Genomic DNA, 27,150 nt, shown 5'->3' with positions numbered 1-27,150 from the left:
GTCTTGAGACCCTCTGAACAGGTGAGTGAAGATACCAAGTTGCTAGAAAGAGCTGTGGGTCTCTGATGGTGTTGTTGTCCTCATGGCAGCCTGATGTTTTAACAGATAAAACATGCGATTACTTTAAAACATGCGATTATTTTTTTGTGTGGTTGCAAACATGCAACCACACAAACATACACTGAAGCCCCCACACATGTAATCCAGTGCACAAACACACACAGCAGGAAGGATGAAATTATCTGCTGAAATGAAGGATAACAGGGGGTGCAAGATAAGGCAGCAAAGAAAGACTGAGGTAGTTACCAGAGTCAGTAGAGGTCACACATAGGTACGTTCTCCCTCTCAGAGTTCTTAATGATCCACTCAATAGCATCCCAACCCTACATTCACATGCAGAGAAGAAAAGGAGGACCGGAGAAATAGCAACTACTGTGTCATACATACACTATTAAGGGACAATTTCCCAAACACAGATCTTGCAAATCCAGACCTAACCCTGTAAGACCCCTTGCTGTAATATTACAACGTCACCTTTAGCTCTCCAAAAAACAAATTTTCCCCCCCAAAAATTGGGGAAAGACCACATTTTCATAGCCATTGGGTCGTACTGTATTGCCTTGCAATGCCATTGGATACTAAATGTGTATATAGATCTGGCTATAAGGCCATGAACTCATTCCACCAGCCAACTTTCCTGGAAGCGAATCTCCTTGTTTCATTTGACTGGATATATCATCATTGAAGTAAATTCCATGAAATATTTTTTGGGGTGATTTTTGGAATATGTAGTTCATGTAAATACTAAGTTATTGTGGAATTCATGCATCACATTTGATTTTCAGCTTGTTTTGTCTTTGTTGTAATTTTACAACGTTGGGTCAAAATGGTAGCTAAAATAGCAATTGCACCTTGCACTCTACATGGAGACATTACACTTCTCGAATGTGCAGATACAGGATAAATACTTACAAAAATATAATGTATTTGATGATTCACACTTTACAAATGGGTTATTTGTTATAATTTTCAGTTTAGACCAGAATTGAAGATTTCTAAATCAATGTTATTTCTATGTTGGCAGTGAAATATAATCAACAGTTTTTTTAAATCTGGACTTTGCTTGTTTGCCCAAATATCTTCTTGTTGCACAAGGCAAATACTGTTTGTGGAATGCTTTCGAGGATGGTTGTTCAGGGAAAAGTGTAAATGTTTTGGAATGTGGGGGTTGCATGTATGGTGCATTGTTCAGGGACAGGTGTGAATGTTCTGCAATATGGGGATGTAAGAGGTCTGAGGGGTTGTATCTTCCTTTTAGAATGTTAAGTAGATAGCACATTAGGCTAGCCAGACAGTATTGTGTGCCTTCAGTGGAATGTATTGCATGAATAAGATTCATTTGCATTGGAATTAGGTATACTTGAACATACTCTAACTATTATTTCCATTTCAGAATGACACCAGCAAGGAGAGTTTACTTCAGTGTGCATGATGTCATTGATGCTATCCAAAATGGAGAAAGTGATGTTGACATGGAATCAGGGAGGGAGTCAGGTGGCTGAGCGGTGAGGGAATCGGGCTAGTAATCCGAAGGTTGCCAGTTCGATTCCCGGTCATGCCAACTGACGTTGTGTCCTTGGGCAAGGCACTTCACCCTACTTGCCTCGGGGGAATGTCCCTGTACTTACTGTAAGTCGCTCTGGATAAGAGCGTCTGCTAAATGACTAAATGTAAATCAGACACCAGTGATTCGAGTGAGGAGGTGGTTGAAAATTTTGAGGAAGTGGAAAAAGAGAACCAGAGACCCACTGATTGTCCAACTAATGATGATGATGGTAAGGACATCGAGCAAACCAACACAAGCCAACCAAACCACAAAATATGTGCTGTCAAGAAGTATGACAACAAGGCAGTCACACTTGTGTCATCCTTTGCTGGCATTGATCCTGTGCAAAAGATTCAATGCTCGAACTAAAAAAATCCTACATTGAAGTTGAGAGAACTCATATCGTGGGTGCATACAACAAATACATGGGCGGTGTGGATTTGCTGGACTCGTTTGGAGCCAAATACAAGTTCCTCATGAAATTGCGCCGCTGATACAGTTACATCTTCTGGCACACTATTATCATTGCTGTGATCAACGCCTATCTCCTCTACAAACGGGACTGCAAGGCTCTCAATATTCCCAAGAAAAAGATGTTGAACAGGAGACTGTTTCAGGCGCAACTAGCTTCCTCTCTCATCCTGACAAACACAGCTGTCAACACACCAAGGAGAGGGCGGCCATCTTCAGTCAGTGGGAGTCCTTTGACGTCGATAACTGTGACACCTCAGACACCTGTGACTGCTCAGAAGACACCATCCTAAGGTAATGGGGGTCCACCAAATGGGGTTCCAGCCAAGAGGGCATGTGAACCACCAACGGATGTGCGCAGGGACATGGTCGCACATTTCCGGTGAAGACAACGAGAGGACACTGCAGACACTGCATAAAAGGATACTCTAATACGCTCTGCAGAAAGTGCAATCTCCGTCTCTGCTTTTCAGAGGAAAGGAACTGCTTTTGGGACTACCATTGAACGTGAACAATGGACCCCGGGGTCTTTGAAGTTTTCATTCTGTTTTTATAATATTTATCCAGTTTTTATTTTCTTAAATAAATTCAGATTAATCAAAATATGACTGTTGGGTGATTATTATTAATGAAATTTACTGTTATAGGGCTATGTAAGCAATTCACACTTCAAATTAACCATTAGTTGTTTTGTGTATTTGTTCTGACAGTTTGAGAGCAAATGCTGAAATTCTGCTCCCAACTAGGCCCAACGTTGCATTATTACGTTTCCCTAAAAACGTACAAAAACATATTTTTTAAATTCTTCATTATCTTCATCAGAAGACTATTGCAACATCATCTGACAAAAAAAAAAAAAAATTATGTTTGGGTCTTACAGGGCTAACACATAATGTGAGTTTCTGGTTTGTTACAGAGAAAAACCACACAGAGAAACACATTACATGACACAACATTGTAGGAAGCTACAAAATATCTGTGTTTCTATATCAACTTCATTCTTTGATAGAGACAAGACTCTACCGACAGTTTTCTCTTGAGTGGTGCAACCTATCTTCACGTAAGATGATCTCCCATATTCAAAAATAAGATCAGGATAAATGAATTTGTGTTGCATCCAATTTATTGTTGCATGTTCTAAAGAGAACATACTAAGAGAACATGCTCTCTGTGCAATATAAAGAAACGGTGTTCACTTTTCTTGCGTTGGCTGACATCCTCATGGCCATCATGCCCTCCAGATAGCTGCTTAGACTGACACCCTTCACTGTAATAATGGCCTCCTGGGTCAATATGGTTCTGCAGACAGAAAGACAGGTACAGTATTTAGTATGTGCGAGTGACAGGGAGATTGGTTAGTTATATGTGGTTTAAAAATATCTTATTTACACTTTCTGTTATATTTTTGTAACAAAGCCATACTTACACTTCAGGATTGTCTGGGTGAGGTCTGTAAACTAGTCTCTCATCAACAGAAACCAGATTTGTCAGAGTTATCTGAAAAAAAGGATTCATATTTGGATAGTACCTTTAAAACAATTAATGCATGAATATTGCAATGTATACTTCAAGTCAATTATAATACAAAGTTGCTATATAAAGCGGTCATTTGTGTCACTAACTCACATTAGTTGAGTAAAGCTCCATTTTTTTCCCCTCTGGGTCAACTATAGAATGTTCTTTCACATACGTGAGAGTCTGGCTGGTCCCCAGTATCTGTGGAGGAAATAAAGATGATGACTTAGAAGCATTCATGAACAGGAACACAGTGTATTCATTATAAACACAAGATACTAAGAAGTTATTAACGTAAATCCTATTGACCTCTCCCTACTTGTATCAATTTGAAACATTTAATTTAAAAATTCAGTGTACTATTTAGCTGCTTTCAAATATCAAAAGATGTGGGTTAGGGTTAGGCCCCCCCCCCACTCTCACATATATATTATATTTTTTATTTCTTTTCCCACCCCTAAGGATCCCTCAATATTTGGACTACATAGACAATGTCGGTGTCAAAAGGTTCGTCTTGGTAGCGATTGTGTTGCTTGTATTTTTATTTACGTTCCGTTGCACGGTTTAGGACCCTACAATGTTTTTGTGGCAAAAAGTGCCTTGTGTGCACCAAGGGACCTTAGTGCTAGCCTAACGTCACAACATCAGCACACGTTACACCGTGTCCTAACTGGATGCAAGCGTACGACTGTCGCGTAGCATCGGACGCTCTCTGTCCACACTGAATCCGTCAAATTCACTTCTGTACAAGTACATGTACAATAACCACGTTACTATGACTTCATGTGCTACAGAGCTTTCAACGCGAGTGACAAAAAATACATAAAAACAGGCGTCCGACAAAAAGTTCAGCGTCCAGTTAGAAAATGTAAACAGAGAACAAGGCAATCGAACCGCCCCGTCGCTCGCCGAAAGTTATCAGAACGTCGCAAGGGAACGTCCCCATTACGTCTTTTTGTAGGGTTCCCTAAAGGTCCTAGGGACGTCGCAGACAAATGTCACCGGGACGTCCATGTAACGTCCTCATAACATTTAGGGGACGTTCAGGGGACCTCCCCAGATTTGGTAGCAGAGGTTATGCTGGGGATTTTCACATACCAAATGCAGGATCAATTTCTCAACCTTAATTTATAGTCACATTTATGCATTTAATGGATATTTTTGGTAAACAAAGTATATAATGCATATTACCTAGTAAATTGTAGCCTATAGTGCAAAACTAAACTGAATGTGTTCAATTAAACTCAACAATTTAATTTAACTTCTTTATTTAAAATAAATCAACTTAAAGTATAACAGTCTGCTGCTAAGTATTGTGTATTGTAACTTATTATGTATATGCTTGAAAAAGAAAAAACACGATTTAAAGTGTAAACAAACACTTTATTAAAATGGATTTTAAAACCTGAATTAATTTTCTTATATTTTGATTGTGTCAACCCCTCCCCCTCCTCCACTTCGTCCTCGTCCTCCACCTCGTCCTCTACCAGTTTGTCCGGATCAACACCTGCAACAATTAGCTACAGTTAGACAACAGAGCAATTTGAACTGCTTTTACCTAGTGAGAATTATAATGTAATGCAATAGTATGTTAACATGAATGTTATCTTATTGACTCTTATAGCCTACTTAAATTTGGTAAATAACGCAATTTGCAATAACGGATTTCCATATTCTGCTTAATCAACATTTAATCAACTGTTGCATCAAAATTAACACAATCGAAACTAAATCGTTCGCATGGAAATAGCTGTTAAGGGGTGGTGGTGGTGGACCCAAGCGCACAACACAGACGATAAAAAATTGAGAGATGGTTCAGAGGGGTTTAATGTTGGGGTAAGTGCAGAGGGGAATGATGGTGACGGAAAACACAGGAAGGCAGGGTAGGCTGTGCAGGGTTTGGCTGGGAGGCAAGGTTGGTGATCCTGGAGGCACAGGCAAAAAACAAATTCATCACTAAATGGTTTCACACTAAAAATACTAGGTCTTACAATCTCTCTTTGTAACCGGGAGTATACTACCGAGGGTAGACAAAACTATTATCCGGCGATGAATGACGTGAAAACCAGGGTATTTTTTATTTTTATTTTTGCCCCCCTAAAACTCAGTCAATATTTGGCCTACATAGACAACGTAGGTGTCAAAGGTTTCGTCTTGGTAGCGATTGAGTTGCTTCTATTGGAATTTACGTTCCGTTGCATTGTTTAGGCTCAAGTTAAGTTTTTGTGGCGAAAAGTGAAGCTAACGGTGGCTAATTTGCTAGCCACAGTCACTGATGTTACTAACGTCACTACGTCACGAACGTACGCGTGACTACCTTTGGCAGAACATTCGTTTCGCATCTGTTAACTTGGGGGATAGCTAGGCTAACTATAGCTTTACTGCAAGGCAGCTGCAGAAACGCCACAAGCAAAGAGGCCAGGGTGATAACTATTTACTCATTTTACTTTGTGATATGACACACAATTGTGATGTGTAATGTACAGTATAAGCTGATATTATTAAGGAAGTACATCTACTTTCGGAAACAGTAGTCTACTATTTCACTGAAGTATTAGCATCATGACATTAGCCTGTGTTGCCCGGGCAACACATACTACAGTGGTCTATGATGTATCTGTTTTCAATCGTTAAAATAAACATTCCTCACATATACATTTTCGTTGTAGGATTTATTCTGACATTAGTAAACGATTTGTTGGTGAAATTACATTTACCTGTGGTTTCAAACCAATGTAGCTCACTGCAACGCTGTAGCTTACGCGAGACACACTACAAAAACATCTACACTACACAGCTGTTTAGGAAGTCAAACGGCGACAGAACATGTTCGGCACTCCCCTTACTTAAGTCAAAAGTCTATCTAACTACTAACCTGAACTTCATTGCCACAGCCTAAACGTTGTCAATCTGTTCATGAAAATAATTAATTTCAGCTTAAAACGTACAACGGAACGTTACATCCAATTCAACCAACACAATCGCTACCAAGACGAACAGTAGTCTAGTACTTTACCGTAGTAGTACAATTTACCGGGGCAGCTTCTCCACACAGGGCTATGTCGCATTTTGCGTTGTTACTGACAATGATCGCTACCAGTGAGCTTTTTATGAATGAGCGATTTTCCACTAAATAAATGTCAAGCTTATTTACGTTTGGGGGGGCATATTTTCAGTTAGCAGATGGTACTGTTTGAATCGCGATTCCATCTTCTACTGCCGGGTAACGTCGTAGAATAATCTCCAAAGGGGGTTCTTTATTAATGAATGAATGCAATGAGTAGGCTAAATGCCTGAAAATATCATGAGAAGGGAAAAACTTAAGATGACGTTTAAGTCATAGAGATTAGGTCAATTTTTATACCGGTCTGCCAAATTTATTCGTGTTGATTCAACGTTGAGGCTGCCTCTTGCAGGGGAAATGAGAAGACATCTATTTCATTCTACACTTCACTCGTATTTTCAGTTGTAAATGAGCAGCAAAAAAAAAAAATGCTTTTAAATGTATGTAATCTTTATAAATAATAAGTATTCATTTTTATATAAAATATACAGAAATATCAGTTGTAAAAATATCATTCAAAAACGGACCCCTGTGCAACCGACGCAAGCAAGCACACCCTACAATTTCCCCAGAAATTGTACCCTCTCTAGTTGTTGCTTGCTTTACTAGAGGTACACTCTTGCACTTTTGAGGTTCATGTTGTTTAATTTGTAACTTGTTTAACTACTTGCTCTTATGTTTCTTCCGATTGGCACTTGGTTGCTTATCACAATGAAAGCTCTCTCTTGGAAGTCGCTTTGGATAAAAGCGTCTGCTAAATGAATACATGTAAATGTATATACCTGGTTAGTTGATCTGCGGTGGGGAGCACGTTTCAGCGTAATCAAAATGGCCTCCTCCAACTTCTGGCAGTCCACATTGGAAAAGGAACAACTGCGAGCACCTAAACAAAAATATTCATATGACAGAAGTAGCCTAGTTGGAGAGCTCACTGTCTGCTGTCTCTAGTGTCCATTTTTACTGTTACAGCTCAGGGGAACATTTCATTTATATGCATCTGTATGTTTCACTCATTGAACAAATACATTCTAATTGGGTGTGCTTTGCCTTCGGCAAGGGCACAACCTTTGTTCTCTCACATATATATTATTGGGTGTGCTTTGCCTTCGGCAAGGGCACAACCTTTGTTCTCTCACATATATATTATTTATTATTGTTTATTTTCGCCCCCCTAAGGATCAGTCAATATTTGGACGACATACACAACGGCGGTGTCAAAAGGTTCGTCTTGTTAGCGATTGCGTTGGTTGTATTTTTATTTACGTTCCGTTGCATGGTTTAAGTAGAAATTGCGTTTTTGTGGTGAAAAGTGAAGCTAACGGTGGCTAATTTGCTAGCCACAGTCACTGACGTTACTAACGTCACTAACGTCACGAAAACACACGTGACTACCTTTGGCAGAACATTCGTTTCGCATCTGTTAACTTGGGGGATAGCTAGGCTAACTATAGCTTTACTGCAAGGCAGCTGCAGAAACGCCACAAGCAAAGAGGCCAGGGTGATAACTATTTACTCATTGGGTGTGCTCAAGCCTTCGGCGAGAGCACAACCTTTGTTCTCTCACATATATATTTATTTATTTATTGGGTGTGCTTTGCCTTCGGCAAGGGCACAACCTTTGTTCTCTCACATATATATTATTGGGTGTGCTTTGCCTTCGGCAAGGGCAAAACCTTTGTTCTCTCACATATATATTATTATTTCTTTTTTTATTTCTTTTTGCCCCCCTAAAACTCAGTCAATATTTGGCCTACATAGACAACGTAGGTGTCAAAAGTTTCGTCTTGGTAGCGATTGAGTTGCTTCTATTGGAATTTACGTTCCGTTGCATGGTTTAGGCTTAAGTTAAGTTTTTGTGGCGAAAAGTGAAGCTAACGGTGGCTAATTTGCTAGCCACAGTCACTGACGTTACTAACGTCACTGCGTCACTAACGTCACGAAAACACGCGTGACTACCTTTGGCAGAACATTCGTTCCGCATCTGTTAACTTGGGGGATAGCTAGGCTAACTATAGCTTTACTGCAAGGCATCTGCAGAAACGCCACAAGAAAAGAGGCCAGGGTGATAACTATTTACTCATTTTACTTTGTGTTATGACACACAATTGTGATGTGTAATGTACAATATAAGATGATATTATGAAGGAAGTACATCTACTTTCGGAAACAGTAGTCTACTATTTCACTGAAGTATTAGCATCATGACATTAGCCTGTGTTGCCCGGGCAACACATACTACAGTGGTCTATGATGTATCTGTTTTCAATCGTTAAAATAAACATTCCTCACATATACATTTTCGTTGTAGGATTTATTATGACATTAGATTACAAGTAAACGATTTGTGGGTGAAATTATCATTACCTGTGGTTTCAATCCAGTGTATCACTGCAACGCTGTAGCCTACGCGAGACACTACAAATCTACACAGCTGTTTAGGAAGTCAAACGGCGACAGAACATGTTCGGCACTCCCCTTACTTAAATCAAAAGTCTATCTAACTACTAACCTGAACTTCATTACCACAGCCTAAACTTTGTCAATCTGTTCATGAAAATAATTAATTTCAGCCTAAACCGTACAACGGAACGTTAAATCCAATTCAACCAACGCAATCGCTACCAAGACGAACACAGCAGTAGTGTACCGTAGTAGTACAATTTACCGGGGCAGCTTCTCCACACAGGGCTATATCACATTTTGCGTTGTTACTGACAATGATCGCTACCAGCGAGCTTTTTATGAATGAGCGATTTTCCACTAAATAAATGTCAAGCTTATTTACGTTTTGGGGGGCATATTTTCAGTTAGCAGATGGTACTGTTTGAATCGCGATTCCATCTTCTACCTGCCGGGTAACGTCATAGAATAATCTTCAAAGGGGGTTCTTTGTTAATGAATGTATGCAATGAGTAGGCTAAATGCTTGAAAATATCACGAGAAGGGAAAAACTTAAAAGGACGTTTAAGTCATAGAGATTAGGTCAATTTTTACACCGGTCTGCCAAATTTATTCGTTTTGATTCAACGATGAGGCTGCCTCTTGCAGGGGAAATGAGAAGACATCTATTTCATTCTACACTTCACTCGTATTTTCAGTTGTAAATGAGCAGCAAAAAAAAAAATGCTTTTAAATCTATGTAATCTTTATAAATAATAAGTATGCATTTTTATATAAAATATACAGAAATATCATTCAAAAACGGACCCCTGTGCAACCGACGCAAGCAAGCACACCCTACAATTTCCCCAGAAATTGTACCCTCTCTAGTTATTGGGTGTGCTTTGCCTTCGGCAAGGGCACAACCTTTGTTCTCTCACATATATATTATTATTTTTATTCTTTTTGCCCCCCTAAAACTCAGTCAATATTTGGCCTACATAGACAACGTAGGTGTCAAAAGTTTCGTCTTGGTAGCGATTGAGTTGCTTCTATTGGAATTTACGTTCCGTTGCATGGTTTGGGCTTCAGTTAAGTTTTTGTGGCGAAAAGTGAAGCTAACGGTGGCTAATTTGCTAGCCACAGTCACTGACGTTACTAACGTCACTACGTCACTAACGTCACGAAAACACGCATGACTACCTTTGGCAGAACATTCGTTTCGCATCTGTTAACCTGGGGGATAGCTAGGCTAACTATAGCTTTACTGCAAGGCAGCTGCAGAAACGCCACAAGCAAAGAGGCCAGGGTGATAACTATTTACTCATTTTACTTTGTGATATGACACAATTGTCATGTGTAATGTACAGTATAAGCTGATATTATTAAGGAAGTACATCTACTTTCGGAAACAGTAGTCTACTATTTCACTGAAGTATTAGCATCATGACATTAGCCTGTGTTGCCCGGGCAACACATACTACAGTGGTCTATGATGTAGCGTTATCTGTTTTCAATCGTTAAAATAAACATTCCTCACATATACATTTTCGTTGTAGGATTTATTCTGACATTAGTAAACGATTTGTTGGTGAAATTACCATTACCTGTGGTTTCAAACCAGTGTAGCTCACTGCAACGCTGTAGCTTACGTGAGACACACTACAAAAACATCTACACTACACAGCTGTTTAGGAAGTCAAAAGGCGACAGAACATGTTCGGCACTCCCCTTACTTAAATCAAAAGTCTATCTAACTACTAACCTGAACTTCATTGCCACTGCCTAAACGTTGTCAATCTGTTCATGAAAATAATTAATTTCAGTTTAAACCGTACAGCGGAACGTTAAATCCAATTCAACCAACGCAATCGCTACCAAGACGAACACAGCAGTAGTCTAGTACTGTACCGTAGTAGTACAATTTACCGGGGCAGCTTCTCCACACAGGGCTATATCACATTTTGCGTTGTTACTGACAATGATCGCTACCAGTGAGCTTTTTATGAATGAGCGATTTTCCACTAAATAAATGTCAAGCTTATTTACGTTTTTGGGGGCATATTTTCAGTTAGCAGATGGTACTGTTTGAATCGCGATTCTATCTTCTGCCGGTAAAGTCGTAGAATAATCTTCAAAGGGGGTTCTTTATTAATGAATGAATGCAATATGAGTAGGCTAAATGCCTGAAAATATCACGAGAAGGGACAACTTAAAAGGACGTTTAAGTCATAGAGATTAGGTCCATTTTTACACCGGTCTGCCAAATGTATTCGTTTTGATTCAACTATGAGGCTGCCTCTTGCAGGGGAAATGATAATAACAAATTATTCTGTGCTGTGTCGAACTTAAAACTCGTTTTCAGGTCTTTAAGCCCCATTGTACCGAATTTTGTTTCAGTTCCACCAGAGTTCCACTGGGAGTGATCGCGGTTGAGTGCAAAGTGAATAGGAGTCTATGGAGCTAAACATTTAAATTTATGCATTTAGCAGACACTTTTATCCAAAGCAATTTCCATGAGAGAGCTTTACAAAAGTGCATAGGTCACTGATCATAACAACGAGATAGCCCCAACATTGCGAGCAACCAAAACATGAAGCATACATTGTGAAAAACCAAATAAGTGCCAAAGGGAAGAACCATTAGAGCATGCAGTTAAACAAGTTACAATTGAACAACATGAAACTCCCCACAAGAGTGTACCTGTAGAAAAAACAATCAACAGTAAAATATTTCACAGCGAGTACAAGAATTTGAAACCGTTACAACTAACCAACAAGAGCAACAAGTCTCTCAATAAGAGTCATTGTGATCCTGGAGGAAACTAACATCAGGTCCAGCCAAGCATTCCTAAGTGCCGTTGTACTCCCGGAACAAGTGTGTCTTGAGCCTTTTCTTGAAGGTGGGGAGACAGTCAGTGTCCCTGATGGAGGTGGGGAGTCAATTCCACTATTGGGGTGCCAGACAGGAGAAGAGCTTGTGTTGGGACTGGGCGCTCTTGAGCGGTGGGACCACCAGACGGTTGTCAGAAGAAGACCGCAGGTGGCGGGTGGGGGTGTAAGGCTGGAGGAGAGACTTGATGTAGTCGGGTGCAGTCCTGTTCACCGCTCGGAAGGTCAGTACCAGAGTCTTGAATCTGATACGGGCCGTGATGGGAAGCCAGTGGAGGGAGATGAGGAGCGGGATAACATGGGAGCGTCTGGGTAAATTGAAGACCAGACGGGCCGCTGTGTTCTGAATCCTCTGGAGAGGGCGGGTTGCGCATGCTGGGAGACCGGCGAGCAGCGAGTTGCAGTAGTCCAACTTTGAGAGGACAAGTGCTTGGACTAGCAGCTGTGTGGAATGCTCAGACAGGTATCTCATGATCTTCCAGATGTTTTAGAGGGTGAATCTACTTGACCGGGAGACCGCAGCAATGTGGGCTGTGAGGGAGAGCTGGTCATCCATGGTCACCCCGAGGTTCCTGGCAGAGGATGACGGTGTCACCGTCGCAGATCCCAGGGTGATTGAGAGATCTTGGGAGATGGAGGGTTTGGCCGGGATGATGAGGAGTTCTGTTTTGTTCAGCTGGAGGTGGTGCTCGGTCATCCAGGCGGAGATGTCTGTGAGACAGGCCTCGATCCTAGCTGAGATCCCCGGATCGGTCGAGGGGAACGACAGGTACAGCTGCGTGTCGTCAGCGTAGCAGTGGTAGGAGAAGCCATGGGAGGTGATGATTGGTCCAAGCGAGGTGGTGTACAGGGAGAAGAGGAGGGGTCCAAGGACGGAGCACTGTGGGACACCAGTGGAGAGCTGACGTGTGCCTGACACTTTGCCTCCCCAGGAGACCTGGTAAGATCTTCCCGACAGGTAGGATGAGATCCACTGAAGTGCAGTGCCAGTGATGCCCATCTCAGAGTCTAAATTGGTCTCTTTCACCTGATTGTCGTTGAGAAATCTCAGATTTGATTGTAGTTTTTGCATGTTCAACATGAATTACAGGTCGACAGTTGAATGAACGAGTACTGTATACCACCACAATGGATTTGAAATGAAACAATCAAGATGTGCTTTAAGTGCAGACTTTCAGCTTTAATTTCAGGGTATTTACATCCAAATCAGGTGAACGGTGTAGGAATTACAAAACATTTTATATGTGGCCCCCCCCTTTTTAAGGGACCAAAAAAAATAATTGGACAAACTAACATAATCATAAATCTAATTGTCTTTTTTAATACTTGGTTGCAAATCCTTTGCAGTCAATGACAGCCTGAAGTCTGGAACCCATAAACATCACCAGACGCTGGGTTTCGTCCTACTGCTTTTGTCAGCAGTCACATCATCGATAAATACAAGGGAACCAGTTCCATTGGCAGCCGTACATGCCCACGCCATAACACTACCTCCACCATGCTTCACTGATGAGGTGGTAGGCTTTGGATCATGATCATTGTTTTGATTTTTCAGCCTAACGATGGCTTGCTTCACTGATGGTGACAGCTCTTTGGACTTCATATTGAGAGTTGACAGCAACAGATTCCAAACACAAATACCATACTTGAAATGAACTCTAGACCTTTTATCTGCTCCTTGTCAATGAAATAACAAACTCCCTTTATGAGGGAATAACATACACCTGGCCATGGAACAGCTGAGCAGCCAATTGTCCAATTACTTTTGGTCCCTTAAAAAGGGGGGGGCCACATATAAAATGTATTGTAATTCCTACACCGTTCACCTGATTTGGATGTAAATACCTTGAAATTAAAGCTGAAAGTCTGCACTTAAAGCACATCTTTATTGTTTCATTTCAAATCCATTGTGGTGGTATACAGAGCCAAAATGATGAAAATGGTGTCAATGTCCAAATATTTATGGACCTAACTGTATGTACAGAAGCAAAAATAAAATTGAGCGGAAGTACGTAGGAGGGCAGAGCCAGGCTAGTACTTGAGGACCAGGGTTGAGAACCACTGGTCTAGTAGTTGGCTAGCTAGCTCATAGTACAATTTACCAGGGTCAGCTTCTCCACGCAACTGCGACTAAATGGTTGCATTTTGCATTGTTACGCTTCCAGTAAACGTTTTTTGAATTACCCGTTTTCCCCCAAATAAATGTCAAGCTTATTTACGATTTTGGGGGAATATTTTCAGTCAGCAGATGGTACTGTTTGAATCGCGATTCCATCTGAGATACTGCCGGTGACAACGTTGTTAGAACAAGCTTGTTTCAAAGGGGGTTCTTTATTAATAAATGAATGCAATATGAGTAGGTTAAATGCTTTAAATGATCACTAGAAGGGAAAAACTTAAGGGACGTTTAAGTCATAGAGTTTGGCCCATTTTCTTTTACAACGGATTGCCCAATTTCTTCGTTTTGATGCAACTTTTCAACTGAGGCTGCTATCCTATATCACCATTCCCTCTTGCAGGGGAAATGAGATGACATGAATTTATGCAATCTTCATAAATAATAAGTATGCATTTTTATATAAAATATACAAAAATATCAGTTGTAAAAATGTCAGTTAAAAAACGGACCCTCCTGCAACAGACGCAAGCACACCCCACAATTTCCCCAGAAATTGTACCCTCTTTAGTTAAATGTTGTAATGCGTGTGTTGCAATTCAGAGTGTAAAACAGACAGAGACCAAGGTCTGTTCCGTAGATCAGAGTTTAGAACAGTACTGTGGACCAGGGAAAATCAAAGTGGAGATTCCTGTTCCGTGTAGTTCATAGGTGTGGGTTTAGGGGCGGACAGAATGAACATGTCTCTACCAATATCATGCACAAGATGCACAATGCCTCACACAGAACAGAACTATGCCCAGAGGTCAGATTGTATTACAGGACTGGAGGTTGGACTGATCTGTCGGTAGATCTAACAACTCTGTCAGAGGGCTGTTGTCTGAGACTGTCTAACCGGGATAGTCCACAGGGACAAATCTCAAACAGGACAGGTCTGCCTATAGAATAAGGTTCTAACCGTTCTCACAATCCCTGGGATGCCCCACTCTGTGCTGAGTAGCCTGTGGCTATGCAGACGTCCCTCCGGATCCAGCTTCCTGTCCAGTACGTCAACGCCCACCACACTGGGGTTCATGGGATTGGGGTATTTCCTCATCGCCGCCTTGATCACTGTCTCCCATGGATAGCTGATAGTGGACAGATCATGCAAGAGAATGAGCAATCAGAGAATGTCTAATATGGTGTCTAATGTCTAATAATTAGGGCTGGGCAATAAAAAAATATATCGATTTATCGAATTAATGACTTCCCTCAATAAAGATATCGTAACATTAATTAATTTTCAATAATATCGATAATGTCGATAGAGAATAATTAGGAACTAGTGGTGTCGTTCGTGAACGATTCGTTCATTTTGAACGTATCCTTACAAGGACTCGGGAGTAACGAGTCCTCTCAGAGTTTCGTTCATTTTCTCGTGGCCGTGCATCGGGACTGTTGCATAGGCTCGTCCAAGTAAACATAAATGATTCGTTCATTTCCCGACTCGGTCTTCGGGTACGAGTATTTGGATCATTTTTCACGTGACCTGCATAGGCTCTGTAGTGGTAGCTAGAGGAAACGCTAGAGGGAACGATTCGTTCATTTCCCGACTCGATCTTCCTACGAGTCTTTGGATTCATTTCTCCCGAGCAGGTTTAAGCTTACGGACCTGTTGCTATGACAGCAAGTCCAGGATGAGCTTCGAAGAACCGAACAATCCAAGATAATGACAAATCGTCAACAATCAAATCCAGCTAACTGAGTTAGCGACGTACGGAGAACGGGCCCCTGGACTTGCTGTCATAGCAACAGGTCCGTAAATTTAAACCTGCTCGGGAGCAGGTTTATTTTATGTAAACACGATTAGATTGAGGCTTTACAAGCTGAGGTGATACAGGAAGTCTGTCACAGACATGTCTTGTCCGTTTTTACTACGGGAACCTGTTGCAGAAGGTGCAAGAATAATTAGCAGAATTTAACATGAAACCTAATTAATTGCTCATTGCGTGATAGATAGGCTCCTTAAGCACAGCGCGATACAGTATGCTAGCCTATACTTTTTGAGAGGATAGCCTATCTTTTTTTGTGAGGGTGTCATTTACATAATACATTTGTTGAAACCACATCATATGACATTAAAGATGATAAATGAAAATATGAAAGTATGAAAAAAAACATAGGCCTAGCTTACTGTAATAAGCGATAAAACGCGTGGTCACTCCTCTACATTTAATTTGGTCTGCTACTTTTTGCCAGCCCTCTTTCTTGGATTTTGCAGACTTTGAGGTGTTCCCTGGCGTTCTGATAAAATCTTCAAATTCGGAGTAACCTTCGAGCAAGCTGTTGCTCTGTTGGCTCTGTTGTATGGAAGCAAATCGTTACCAAAATTCTAATGCATTTCCAGAAATGCATTTGCATTTTAAGAATGTGGCTGCATTATTTGACTCATAAATGAAATTAGTAATCAATCATCCTATTTGCATTTTAATTTTCTTCTTCAAGAGTGCTCAATCTTTCACTTAATTAAAATGAAAAAGAAATAGACATTTGAGATTTAAGTTTCAAAACATGCCCCAGCAAATAGATACAAAAATTCAATTTGAAATGTAAAATTTGAAAATTAAAATGCATTTCCAGAAATGCATTTTCATTTTAAGAACGTGGCTGCAAAATCGTGACCACAATTCAAATTCAAATGCATTTCCAGAAATGCATTTTCATTTTCAAGAACGTGGCTGCAAAATCGTGACCAAAATTCAAATGCATTTCCAGAAATGCATTTTCATTTTAAGAACGTGGCTGCAAAATCGTGACCACAATTCAAATTCAAAAGCATTTCCAGAAATGCATTTTCATTTTAAGAACGTGGCTGCAAAATCGTGACCACAATTCAAATTCAAATGCATTTGCAGAAATGCAAAATGAACGAAAAAGCATTCTGAGCGGCGCAGCAGAGTGACGTCAGTGCTCTTCTTCAGCTCCCTGCTGACCGAGCTACCCATCTTGTTCGGTAGGGGGCGGTGTGCACATCTGCATTGCATTACATTGCAAATGTGCCGTGAAATTGATTGAATTGCCGGGTCTTTAGAGGACGCATCACAGACTGAGCAACTTGATGTCAAACAATGACTAAAACAGTGGCAGAGCTACTATTAATGTGTAAATCTGTGACGGCAGAGTATGCAGCCAAGCTCTCTATGACTTGTTCTACTCGGTCACGGGCATCAGACTCAGATATATTATTAGATTCTACCTGCTCAGCTAATTCTAACAGTGTTTGCACAATTTGAGGGAGCGCCATGATCTGTGATGCCTCCTCTAAAGCAGCGGTCCCCAACCTTTTTTGCGCCACGGACCACCTTCATGTAATTGGCTGCAAGGTGAACCACGAAAAGTCTTTTAGAAAATGATTCCCACTCCACAGTCTGGCATCTACACAATCTTTAGCTCATAAAAAAGAACGATTCGTGCCAAGCTACCAAAAAAAAGTTTGTTGCTGAAATTCCAGTCGATTATCGTTGCGTCTATGTTTTATGCAGAACTAGTTTCTTCAGAGCGTAATAGGATTTTGGTGGCACGGTTCGACACGTGATCGTTCTACACCAATAAGGTAGCTGCTTTTTGTCAACATGGATGGATATGTTTGGCAAATAGAGGATGGGACCTTGCACGTAACAGAAATTCGGCCCCTGACAGTGTGTTGCATGTGATACACTGCGGCTGCAAAAGTGCGTGTGAGACAGGCAGATGTTCATGTTTTTCTGCAGGACTGTGTTGCACAGACTTACAGTTAGGTCCATAAGTATTTGGACATTGACACAATTTTCATCATTTTGGCTCTGTATACCACCACAATGGATTTGAAATGAAACAATAAAGATGTGCTTTAAGTGCAGACTTTCAGCTTTAATTTCAAGGTATTTACATCCAAATCAGGTGAACGGTGTAGGAATTACAATACATTTTATATGTGGCCCCCCCCTTTTTAAGGGACCAAAAGTAATTGGACAATTGGCTGCTCAGCTGTTCCATGGCCAGGTGTATGTTATTCCCTCATAAAGGGAGTTCGTTATTTCATTGACAAGGAGCAGATAAAAGGTCTAGAGTTCATTTCAAGTATGATATTTGTGTTTGGAATCTGTTGCTGTCAACTCTCAATATGAAGTCCAAAGAGCTGTCACCATCAGTGAAGCAAGCCATCGTTAGGCTGAAAAATCAAAACAAACCTATCAGAGAGATAGCAAAAACATTAGGTGTGGCCAAATCAACTGTTTGGTACATTCTTAAAAAGAAAGAACGCACTGGTGAGCTCAGCAACACCAAAAGACCCGGAAGACCACGGAAAACAACTGTGGTGGATGACAGAATAATTCTTTCCCTGGTGAAGAAAAACCCCTTCACAACAGTTGGCCAGATCAAGAACACTCTCCAGGGGCCCGTTCTCTGTACGTCGCTTATTACATCCGAGATCAAATGACACATCCAAGATGACATCATCTTGCTTATCATGATCTGGCTAATTCGGTTCTTCGAACACACTTGTTGTTTATGATTAGTATAGCTGGATTGAGTTATACGTTGGTCTAAAAGGGGGTATGTATCGATAGTAGAAACCTTGATCAGCAACGCTGCTATTGGCTGCTCACATAAGTCTATGGCTGCTCACCGTGGCCAAAATGAGTGCCCTGTTTTTTCCGCAACAGAGCCAACAGAGCAACAGCTTGCTCGAAGGTTACTCCGAATTTGAAGATTTTATCAGAACGCCAGGGAACACCTCAAAGTCTGCAAAATCCAAGAAAGAGGGCTGGCAAAAAGTAGCAGACCAAATTAAATGTAGAGGGGTGACGCGTTTTATCGCTTATTATAGTAAGCTATAGGCCTATGTTTTTATTATTTTCATACTTTCATATTTTCATTTATCATCTTTAATGTCATATGATGTGGTTTCAACAAATGTATTATGTAAATGACACCCTCACAAAAAAACGATAGGCTATCCTCTCAAAAAGTATAGGCTAGCATATCGCGCTGTGCTTAAGGAGCCTCACGCAATGAGCAATTAATTCGGGTTCATGTTAAATTCTGCTAATTATTCTTGCATCTTCTGCAACAGGTTCCTGTAGTAAAAACGGACAAGACATGTCTGTGACAGACTTCCTGTATCACCTCTGCTTGTAAAGCCTCAATCTAATCGTGTTTACATAAAATAAACCTGCTCCCGAGCAGGTTTAAGTTTACGGACCTGTTGCTATGACAGCAAGTCCAGGATGAGCTTCGAAGAACCGAACAATCCAAGATAATGACAAATCGTCAACAATCAAATCGACGTACGGAGAACGGGCCCCAGGAGGTAGGCGTATCTGTGTCAAAGTCAACAATTAAGAGAAGACTTCACCAGAGTAAATACAGAGGGTTCACCACAAGATGTAAACCATTGGTGAGTCTCAAAAACAGGAAGACCAGATTAGAGTTTGCCAAAAAACATCTAAAAGAGCCTGTACAGTTCTGGAACAACATCCTATGGACAGATGAGACCAAGATCAACTTGTACCAGAATGATGGGAAGAGAAGAGTATGAAGAAGGGAAGGAACTGCTCATGATCCAAAGCCTACCACCTCATCAGTGAAGCATGGTGGAGGTAGTGTTATGGCGTGGGCATGTACGGCTGCCAATGGAACTGGTTCCCTTGTATTTATCGATGATGTGACTGCTGACAAAAGCAGTAGGATGAATTCTGAAGTGTTTCGGGCAATATTATCTGCTCAGATTCAGCCAAATGCTTCAGAACTCATAGGACGGCGCTTCACAGTGCAGATGGACAATGACCCGACGCATACTGCGAAAGCAACCAAAGAGTTTTTTAAGGCAAAGAAGTGGAATGTTCTGCAATGGCCAAGTCAATCACCTGACCTAAATCCAATTGAGAATGCATTTCACTTGCTAAAGACAAAACTGAAGGGAAAATGCCCCAAGAACAAGCAGGAACTGAAGACAGTTGCAGTAGAGGCCTGGCAGAGCATCACCAGGGACGAAACCCAGCGTCTGGTGATGTCTATGGCTTCCAGACTTCAGGCTGTCATTGACTGCAAAGGATTTGCAACCAAGTATTAAAAGTGACAATTAGATTTATGATTATGTTAGTTTGTCCAATTATTTTTGGTCCCTTAAAAAGGGGGGGGCCACATATAAAATGTTTTGTAATTCCTACACCGTTCACCTGATTTGGATGTAAATACCCTGAAATTAAATCTGAAAGTCTGCACTTAAAGCACATCTTGATTGTTTCATTTCAAATCCATTGTGGTGGTATACAGAGCCAAAATGATGAAAATTGTGTCAATGTCCAAATACTTATGGACCTAACTGTATGTCGTTGTTGTAATTGTGCCAACACAAAAGAAACTGAGGAACTGGAAGATAACTGTCCTGACACTGACAGTGAGGACTGAGTGTCCTTAATCTGTTATTCCTTATTCTGTTTTGTACAGTTTTATATATCATATTTCATGTTTTTCATTACGATTGTTTTTATGGGTGATCAGTGTTTTCATTTGTGAATGAATAAATGAATGTTACAACAACGACATAAGTCCCCCCCCCCCCCCCCCCAGGTTAATGTAATAGCCTAGTTTAATAACTAATGTAATATTGCACATATTTTCGTACTATTTCCCCTAAAGCAATAAGGTTAGGTTACTTAGAGACCTTCCACTCATAAAGTATGTTCTAAATGGCATAAATGCTGCCAATTATTAATTGACGTATTAATAATTGACGTTGGTCAGTAGCCTAGCCTATCGATTAAGGTACTCGAAAGCATGTACACTGTCTGCTTCATTTAAGCTTGATAGGCTAAGCATTCTGTAGCAAATAATAACAATAAACACCCACTATTTATTAATTAAAACTACTTCTGCATAGTAATGCACCGAAAATACAAACGTAAGCAAAGGCAGCAATCGCTATCGAATCAACAGACATGTGCAATTTAGCTAGCAGGGGAATAATACAAACAACGAAGATCACCAGTTAACTTAATTTAAATTAGCAAGAATATAGAGTTGCTAATTTAGCTATACGACTTCTCAAAGACGCACAATCTCACCTGCTGTGTGAAGCGCGTATCCATGCTATTCTCCGACATGCACTCTAACAATCACATAGACGTCCTAAAATTTGAAACGATAACCCTGTTATCGTTTGAAAATATGTCTTATAGGCCATAAGACATATTTTCACGGACCGGCAGGGACGGACTGGGAGGAAAGATAGGCCCTGGACAGCTGCGCTGCTAATCAGTGGTGGAAGAAGTACTGAAGTTTAGTACTTAAGTAAAAGTACAAGTACCCAGGAAAATAAAAGTAAAAGTACTACATCAACAATAATACTTAAGTAAAAGTAAAAAGTACTTTTAAATTTACTTTAAGTATTAAAAGTAAAAGTACTCACGCAAATGGGTTGTCTCTCCATGTCTAGGGCTGTACCATTTTGATAAAGAAGGCAGATATAGCTACTGGTAATACTTATGCCTCTACAGAAGTCACTAATAGTAATAATTATAAGCAACAACATTTGTTTATTGGAAAGGTTGGTGTACTTATTGTGCTTTACCCTCTGTAATACTTCTCACACTCTATCTTACAATTCTGCGGATGACAAGTTATCTACCAGGGATTATCTGAAGTTAATACCATTAAGCCAAACCAATGAAGACAACATGTTATATCTTTAAATATTTAATTTTATTACAAAAGTGTAAAAAACTGAAACATGGAACATGAAAAACAAGTGTAAAACTGGTCAGAACAAGGCAGATCTTAGAACGAGAAATTTAAATTAAGGACCTGAAATGAAAATTTGACCATTGGTCAGGCAGCCAAAGGTTAGTGCAAAAAAAATGGCCATAATAAGAACATGGCAGTATAAGTGCCATTCAAAGCCCTTTCATCAACTTTGCATTAACAGAACCTTTTGTTCAATTTCAACAATAGTTGATTTTCAAAAAATGTTGACCCTATTCTGCCTCTTTTTGTAGAAAAAATATGCCGTGCTGTACTAAAGAGCCGTTCACATGCCGCAGAGGCAGGCAACGGCGTGTTCAGTTTAAGGGGCAAATTGGCAACTGTGGGCACTGCCTTTAGGGTGTCCATGGAGGTAGCCGAGTTTGCCAGGTAGGCATCCAGTTGTTTCGTGGTTTCCTGGACGTTTCCCTTCATAAGGCCAAAGAAGTCCTCCTCCTCTGACCCGGAATTGCTAACTGGTGATGGGACCGGATCCTCCTCCATGTTTCTCTTGATGTAGTCCATGCCTACACAGAACAACCCAAACACAGAATAAAGGAAACATTATTTTAAGAGTACTGTTTGTCTTTATAACCATCATGATAATCGTGATAACTATGGCTGTGGTATTTTTTCTCCTAGTGACTATAACATATTTTTGGATCAACTGTCTGGAACAGGGTAGGTCCTTTGCCAGGCTTCCTTTCCAATTGAACACTTGCCAATTTAATAACCTTTTAAATGACTTACCCAGCTTCAGCAAGTCCTCATCGCTTGTCCACGATGTCTGAAACTTCGGAAGTAAAATTGCTGCAGCAATGAGCTCAGGGTCAGCAAGCATGTCTCCAAACCATCGCTGTATTCCTTCTTGAAGGGCAGTAATCAGTGGCTGGCAGAACTTGGATGATGTTCTGAGGCGGTCAAGCTTCACAGTTAGGAGGGTTATAGTGGGCACCAGCCATCCCATGTGAACATCCACCTCTCCCTGCAATATGTTTAGTGCCTTTGAGATTGGGTTCATGGTTGATGCATATTCTGTCAAGAAAGAAAGTTCTGCAGGGCTGAACCTGTAATACACAATATCAGAATATGCAGAATGTCATTGAGATATATGAGAAATATTTCACATACCTAGATATACACAGTGTTATTAAACAAGTGAATATTCAGCTATTCTGGGCGGATGAGTTGCAGCTTGCACTCCTTTTCAACTACCTCTGCAGCAGTAGATGAGCGGGCAGTCTTGTTCCAGAGAGCTGAGCACTTGGCAAATGCTGCGCGGGAGATCTTCCTGTAGCCATCCTTTGACTCTGCTTTTTTGGCATCCACTGTTGATATCAGATTCAGCAGATGACAGGCACAACGGTGATGCTTTGGTAGTTGGTATTCAGAGCACTCATCTTCTTCTTCCATTAAGCTTCCACTTCAACGCCTCTGTCTCCACCTCCAGATCTTCATCATCCTTCTCACTGTCATTCCCATTTTCCCTCTCCTCTTCAGTTGTACTTCCCTCTTCACCAGCATAAACCCTGAAGGCCTTTATAAAATTTGAGGCATTGTCAGTCGTGGTCCTCACAATCTTATCCCGAATGTTGTACTCGGTGTGGATGTCATTAAGGGCCCCGGCTAGTACATTGAATGTATGTGCTCCTTTAAGCCTTTTGCAAGCCAGAGCAACAGAACATCGCTCTAAGCCATCAGGCTCGATCCAGTGGGCAGTGACTCCGATGAAGCTCTGTCTATGAGCTGTACAACAGTCTGTGGTTGTTGCGATGTATTTGATGTTTTCCATCGCATTTGTCACTCTGGCTTTCATTTGCTTTGTGTTATTTTCCATTCTGTCCCTCAAGGTTGTACGTGACATCCCTCTGTAACTTGGCAGAATATGCTGCATTAAAGCAATGAAGCCAGGCTGCTCTACTACAACAAAAGGGTGCAAACCTTGGACAACCGAGTTCAGTACAGCCAGATATGTGCTCTTCTGAGAGGCTTTGATGTCCTCAAGTTTCAACTGCTTACTTGTTGAAGGACCCTCACCAGCAGGCAATGTCCCCTTCCTTTTGGTTGAGTTTGCTGTCAGGTCATTGTAATTCCCAAGAAGTGTTCTGTGCTTTCTCTATAAAAATAGTAACAATAACAATAATATACTGTTAATCTTCATCATAATTTATTTAACCTGTAACTCAAATTCTCACAACCTAATTAAAAACATTTGCAGGGACAAGACTAATTTAATAGCACCATATAAGCAAAGTTCATTAACACTTATCTAACAACCTAGAAAGACAAGGGCCGATGTTACGTGGTGTCTTGTGATCACCATCTCTAGTGAAAGACCAGCCACTGACCACGAGACAGGCGGTAAGCACCACTGTACCAAGCAGACCATGACGTCGAGCTAGCACGCTAGCTTGACATAGCTAACCTACCAGCTTTATCTTACCACTACGTTAAATAAATAGTAAAGGTACAATCATGTTATTTTGATGCTATTACTGTATGTCAACATGCATTTCGCTAGATAACAGTATAATATCATGTCAGTAACCGAATTAAATATATATATTCATTTTCAAAAAGTCAGGGACATTAACTTAGCATAGCAAGAACTCTGCTTACCTCGATATCCTTCTTTAAATGCTTACCTCGATATGCTTCTTTAAATTCAAAGGCGAATTCTTGAATGCTAGCAACTCCTTTTTTTGAGGTAGACAGGAAAGGCATTGAAATATCCACGAGTCATTCTTGGGGCCTTTGAAATCGAACATGTTTTTTAAATAGGGCCAAGGGTGGCTCATATCCGAGGGCTCAGATGAGGCTGACTCTGGATCCATGTTGAATAGGCAGTTACTAACTGCCAGTTAGTCAGGCTGTTACGGCTAGTGCTGCTGCCAAATGCACACTCTGCTGTCATTGGAGCTGATAGAGCCACCTGATTGGTTTAAACTTCCAAAACAGCAACGCAATCCATATTTTTGTGTAGCCAACATTTTGGCGAAACTGTGTTCATAAAATGTAACGAGTAACAACACATATTGTAGAAATGTAGAGTAAAAGTATAGATAATAGCTGCAAAATGTAACGGAGTAAAAGTAAAAAGTATGCACTATTATTTTTACTAAAGTAAAGTACAGATACTTAAAAATCTACTTAAGTAATGTAACGAAGTAAAAATACTTCGTTACATTCCACCACTGCTGCTAATGCATGCACATTCTGGGTTTGATGTGATCCTAGTTAGTGACTTCCACACCTAATGCGAGTGCGCGGAGCGCTAGAGAAAAATAGTTTAGCTGATTTGAGCGAAAAATAGTTTTTGGAGTTTTATGTCTAATAAACAGCCGTTTTTTCAATTGACAAAACCATGTCTAGTGAATGTGATGTATTTTTGTCTCTTAATTTTTCAGCCCCATCTTTAAGTTTCTTAGCCTGGTTTTCCATCGTTATATTGTTACTAGCTAGCTTTTGATGTGTCAGTCCCACTGTTGTGTGTGACTATAAGCTAGGACAGTGACACCCGAAGTGCGTTCCTTATATACAGTTTAGGCCTATTCCATATTTTTTTCCATTTGAATTTTGGTCACGATTTTGCAGCCACGTTCTTGAAAATGAAAATGCATTTCTGGAAATGCATTTGAATTTGAATTGTGGTCACGATTTTGCAGCCACGTTCTTAAAATGAAAATGCATTTCTGGAAATGCATTTTAATTTTCAAATTTTACATTTCAAATTGAATTTTGGTATCTATTTGCTGGGGCATGTTTTGAAAATTAAATCTCAAATGTCTATTTCTTTTTCATTTTAATTAAGTGAAAGATTGAGCACTCTTGAAGAAGAAAATTAAAATGCAAATAGGATGATTGATTACTAATTTAATTTATGAGTCAAATAATGCAGCCACATTCTTAAAATGAATTTTGGTAACGATTTGCTTCCATACTGTTGCGGAAAAAACAGGGCGCTCATTTTGGCCACAGTGAGCAGCCATAGACTTATGTGAGCAGCCAATAGCAGCGTTGCTGATCAAGGTTTTTACTATCGATACATACCCCCTTTTAGACCAACGTATAACTCAATCCAGCTATACTAATCATAAACAACAAGTGTGTTCGAAGAACCGAATTAGCCAGATCATGATAAGCAAGATGATGTCATCTTGGATGTGTCATTTGATCTCGGATGTAATAAGCGACGTACGGAGAACGGGCCCCAGCAGAGCAATGTTAGGTGCAAATTGTGTAGTAAACAAACAGGTGGCTACCAAGTCTGGTAATACGACAAACCTTTTTTACCACCTGAAGCAAAATCACTCGTTGGAACATGCAGAAAGTGTGAGTTTGCGCCAAGGTATTGATAAAAAGCAAGGTTTTAAAAAGCTTAAGTTACTTGACCCCAGGTACGTGCTCTCTGGCCGCAAACATTTCTCTCACACCGCGCTGCCTAAACTTTATGTCGAGTGTAGAGAAAAAGTTGAGGAAGAGACTTATTTTGATACTACTACGGATCTGTGGTCTATCGTCTTAATTATCGTTATCGAATGGAAATATAAATATCTATATAGATATTTTTTTAGCCATATCGCCCAGCCCTACTAATAATGTATAATATCCGTAAACAGGCTCTGGAGCAATTGTCATATCTGGATATTATTAGGATGTAATTAATCAATAGACAATGGCAAAAGATAATTTGGCTAGCGTCGTTGAGAGCCTAGAGGGAAATGTAACATTGTACCATTCGTCTCTGGCTCTCCTCTCAGGCTCAGTGGCAGTTGTTATCATACAATGCATCATCACAAAAAAAGAAGAGACATTCAGTAGGCTAAATGTATCACGTTTTACTTTTACTCGTGTTGTAAAAATATGCAATAGAAAATTCGCTTCATAAAAGAGACTGTCCGTGTCGTGTCCATCGTGCATGTCAAGCGTCCCCGCTAAAATGAATCGTGGCCTTCAACTAAATAACAATATTATAATTATTATTTAAAACAACAGTACAAGAAACCGTTCTTCTGATAGCATTTATGAGGCTGTTTTGAATACACTGTAAAAACGATGCTGATCTAACTAAGTGCACATCGCAGCTAACCTGAAAACATGTTCCGTGCTCCAGATCTTCATCTTGAATATACAGTAGGCATATACTGTCGATCGTTCAATAATGTAGCATCCAAAAGATCTTTCACTTTAACATCGCGTTTACTGATAGGAAAGGCTTTTACACAGTAGCCTATTGCGCGACGGAGTAGCCTAAATCAATGGAAAATATATCAATCGACCATCCGAGGGATTGCGGTCTTGTATCCAAATGTGTTCCCGCATATCAATTCTACGTAAGACTGCG

At 40.4% G+C, this 27,150-nt stretch overlaps 1 protein-coding gene across 1 annotated transcript; it reads right to left on the bottom strand.

Annotated features, from left to right (window-relative positions):
• Window positions 1-52: 52 nt before the first annotated feature.
• On the bottom strand, window positions 53-27,150 carry prelid3a (PRELI domain containing 3A). The gene is made up of 7 exons (XM_067237913.1): window positions 26,896-27,150; window positions 15,001-15,169; window positions 3,704-3,793; window positions 3,504-3,574; window positions 3,274-3,376; window positions 307-383; window positions 53-90 (listed from the first exon to the last, which is right to left on the bottom strand). The coding sequence occupies exons 1-6, from the start codon at window positions 26,925-26,927 to the stop codon at window positions 312-314; spliced, it is 537 nt and encodes a 178-aa protein (XP_067094014.1). The 5' UTR covers window positions 26,928-27,150; the 3' UTR covers window positions 53-90; window positions 307-311.

The sequence above is a fragment of the Osmerus mordax genome, chromosome 6, assembly GCF_038355195.1.
Source record: "Osmerus mordax isolate fOsmMor3 chromosome 6, fOsmMor3.pri, whole genome shotgun sequence".
In the NCBI taxonomy this organism is placed as follows: Eukaryota; Metazoa; Chordata; class Actinopteri; order Osmeriformes; family Osmeridae; genus Osmerus; species Osmerus mordax.
The sequence above is the reverse complement of the archived record's forward strand: the minus strand, read 5'-3'. Positions and strand labels throughout refer to the sequence as shown.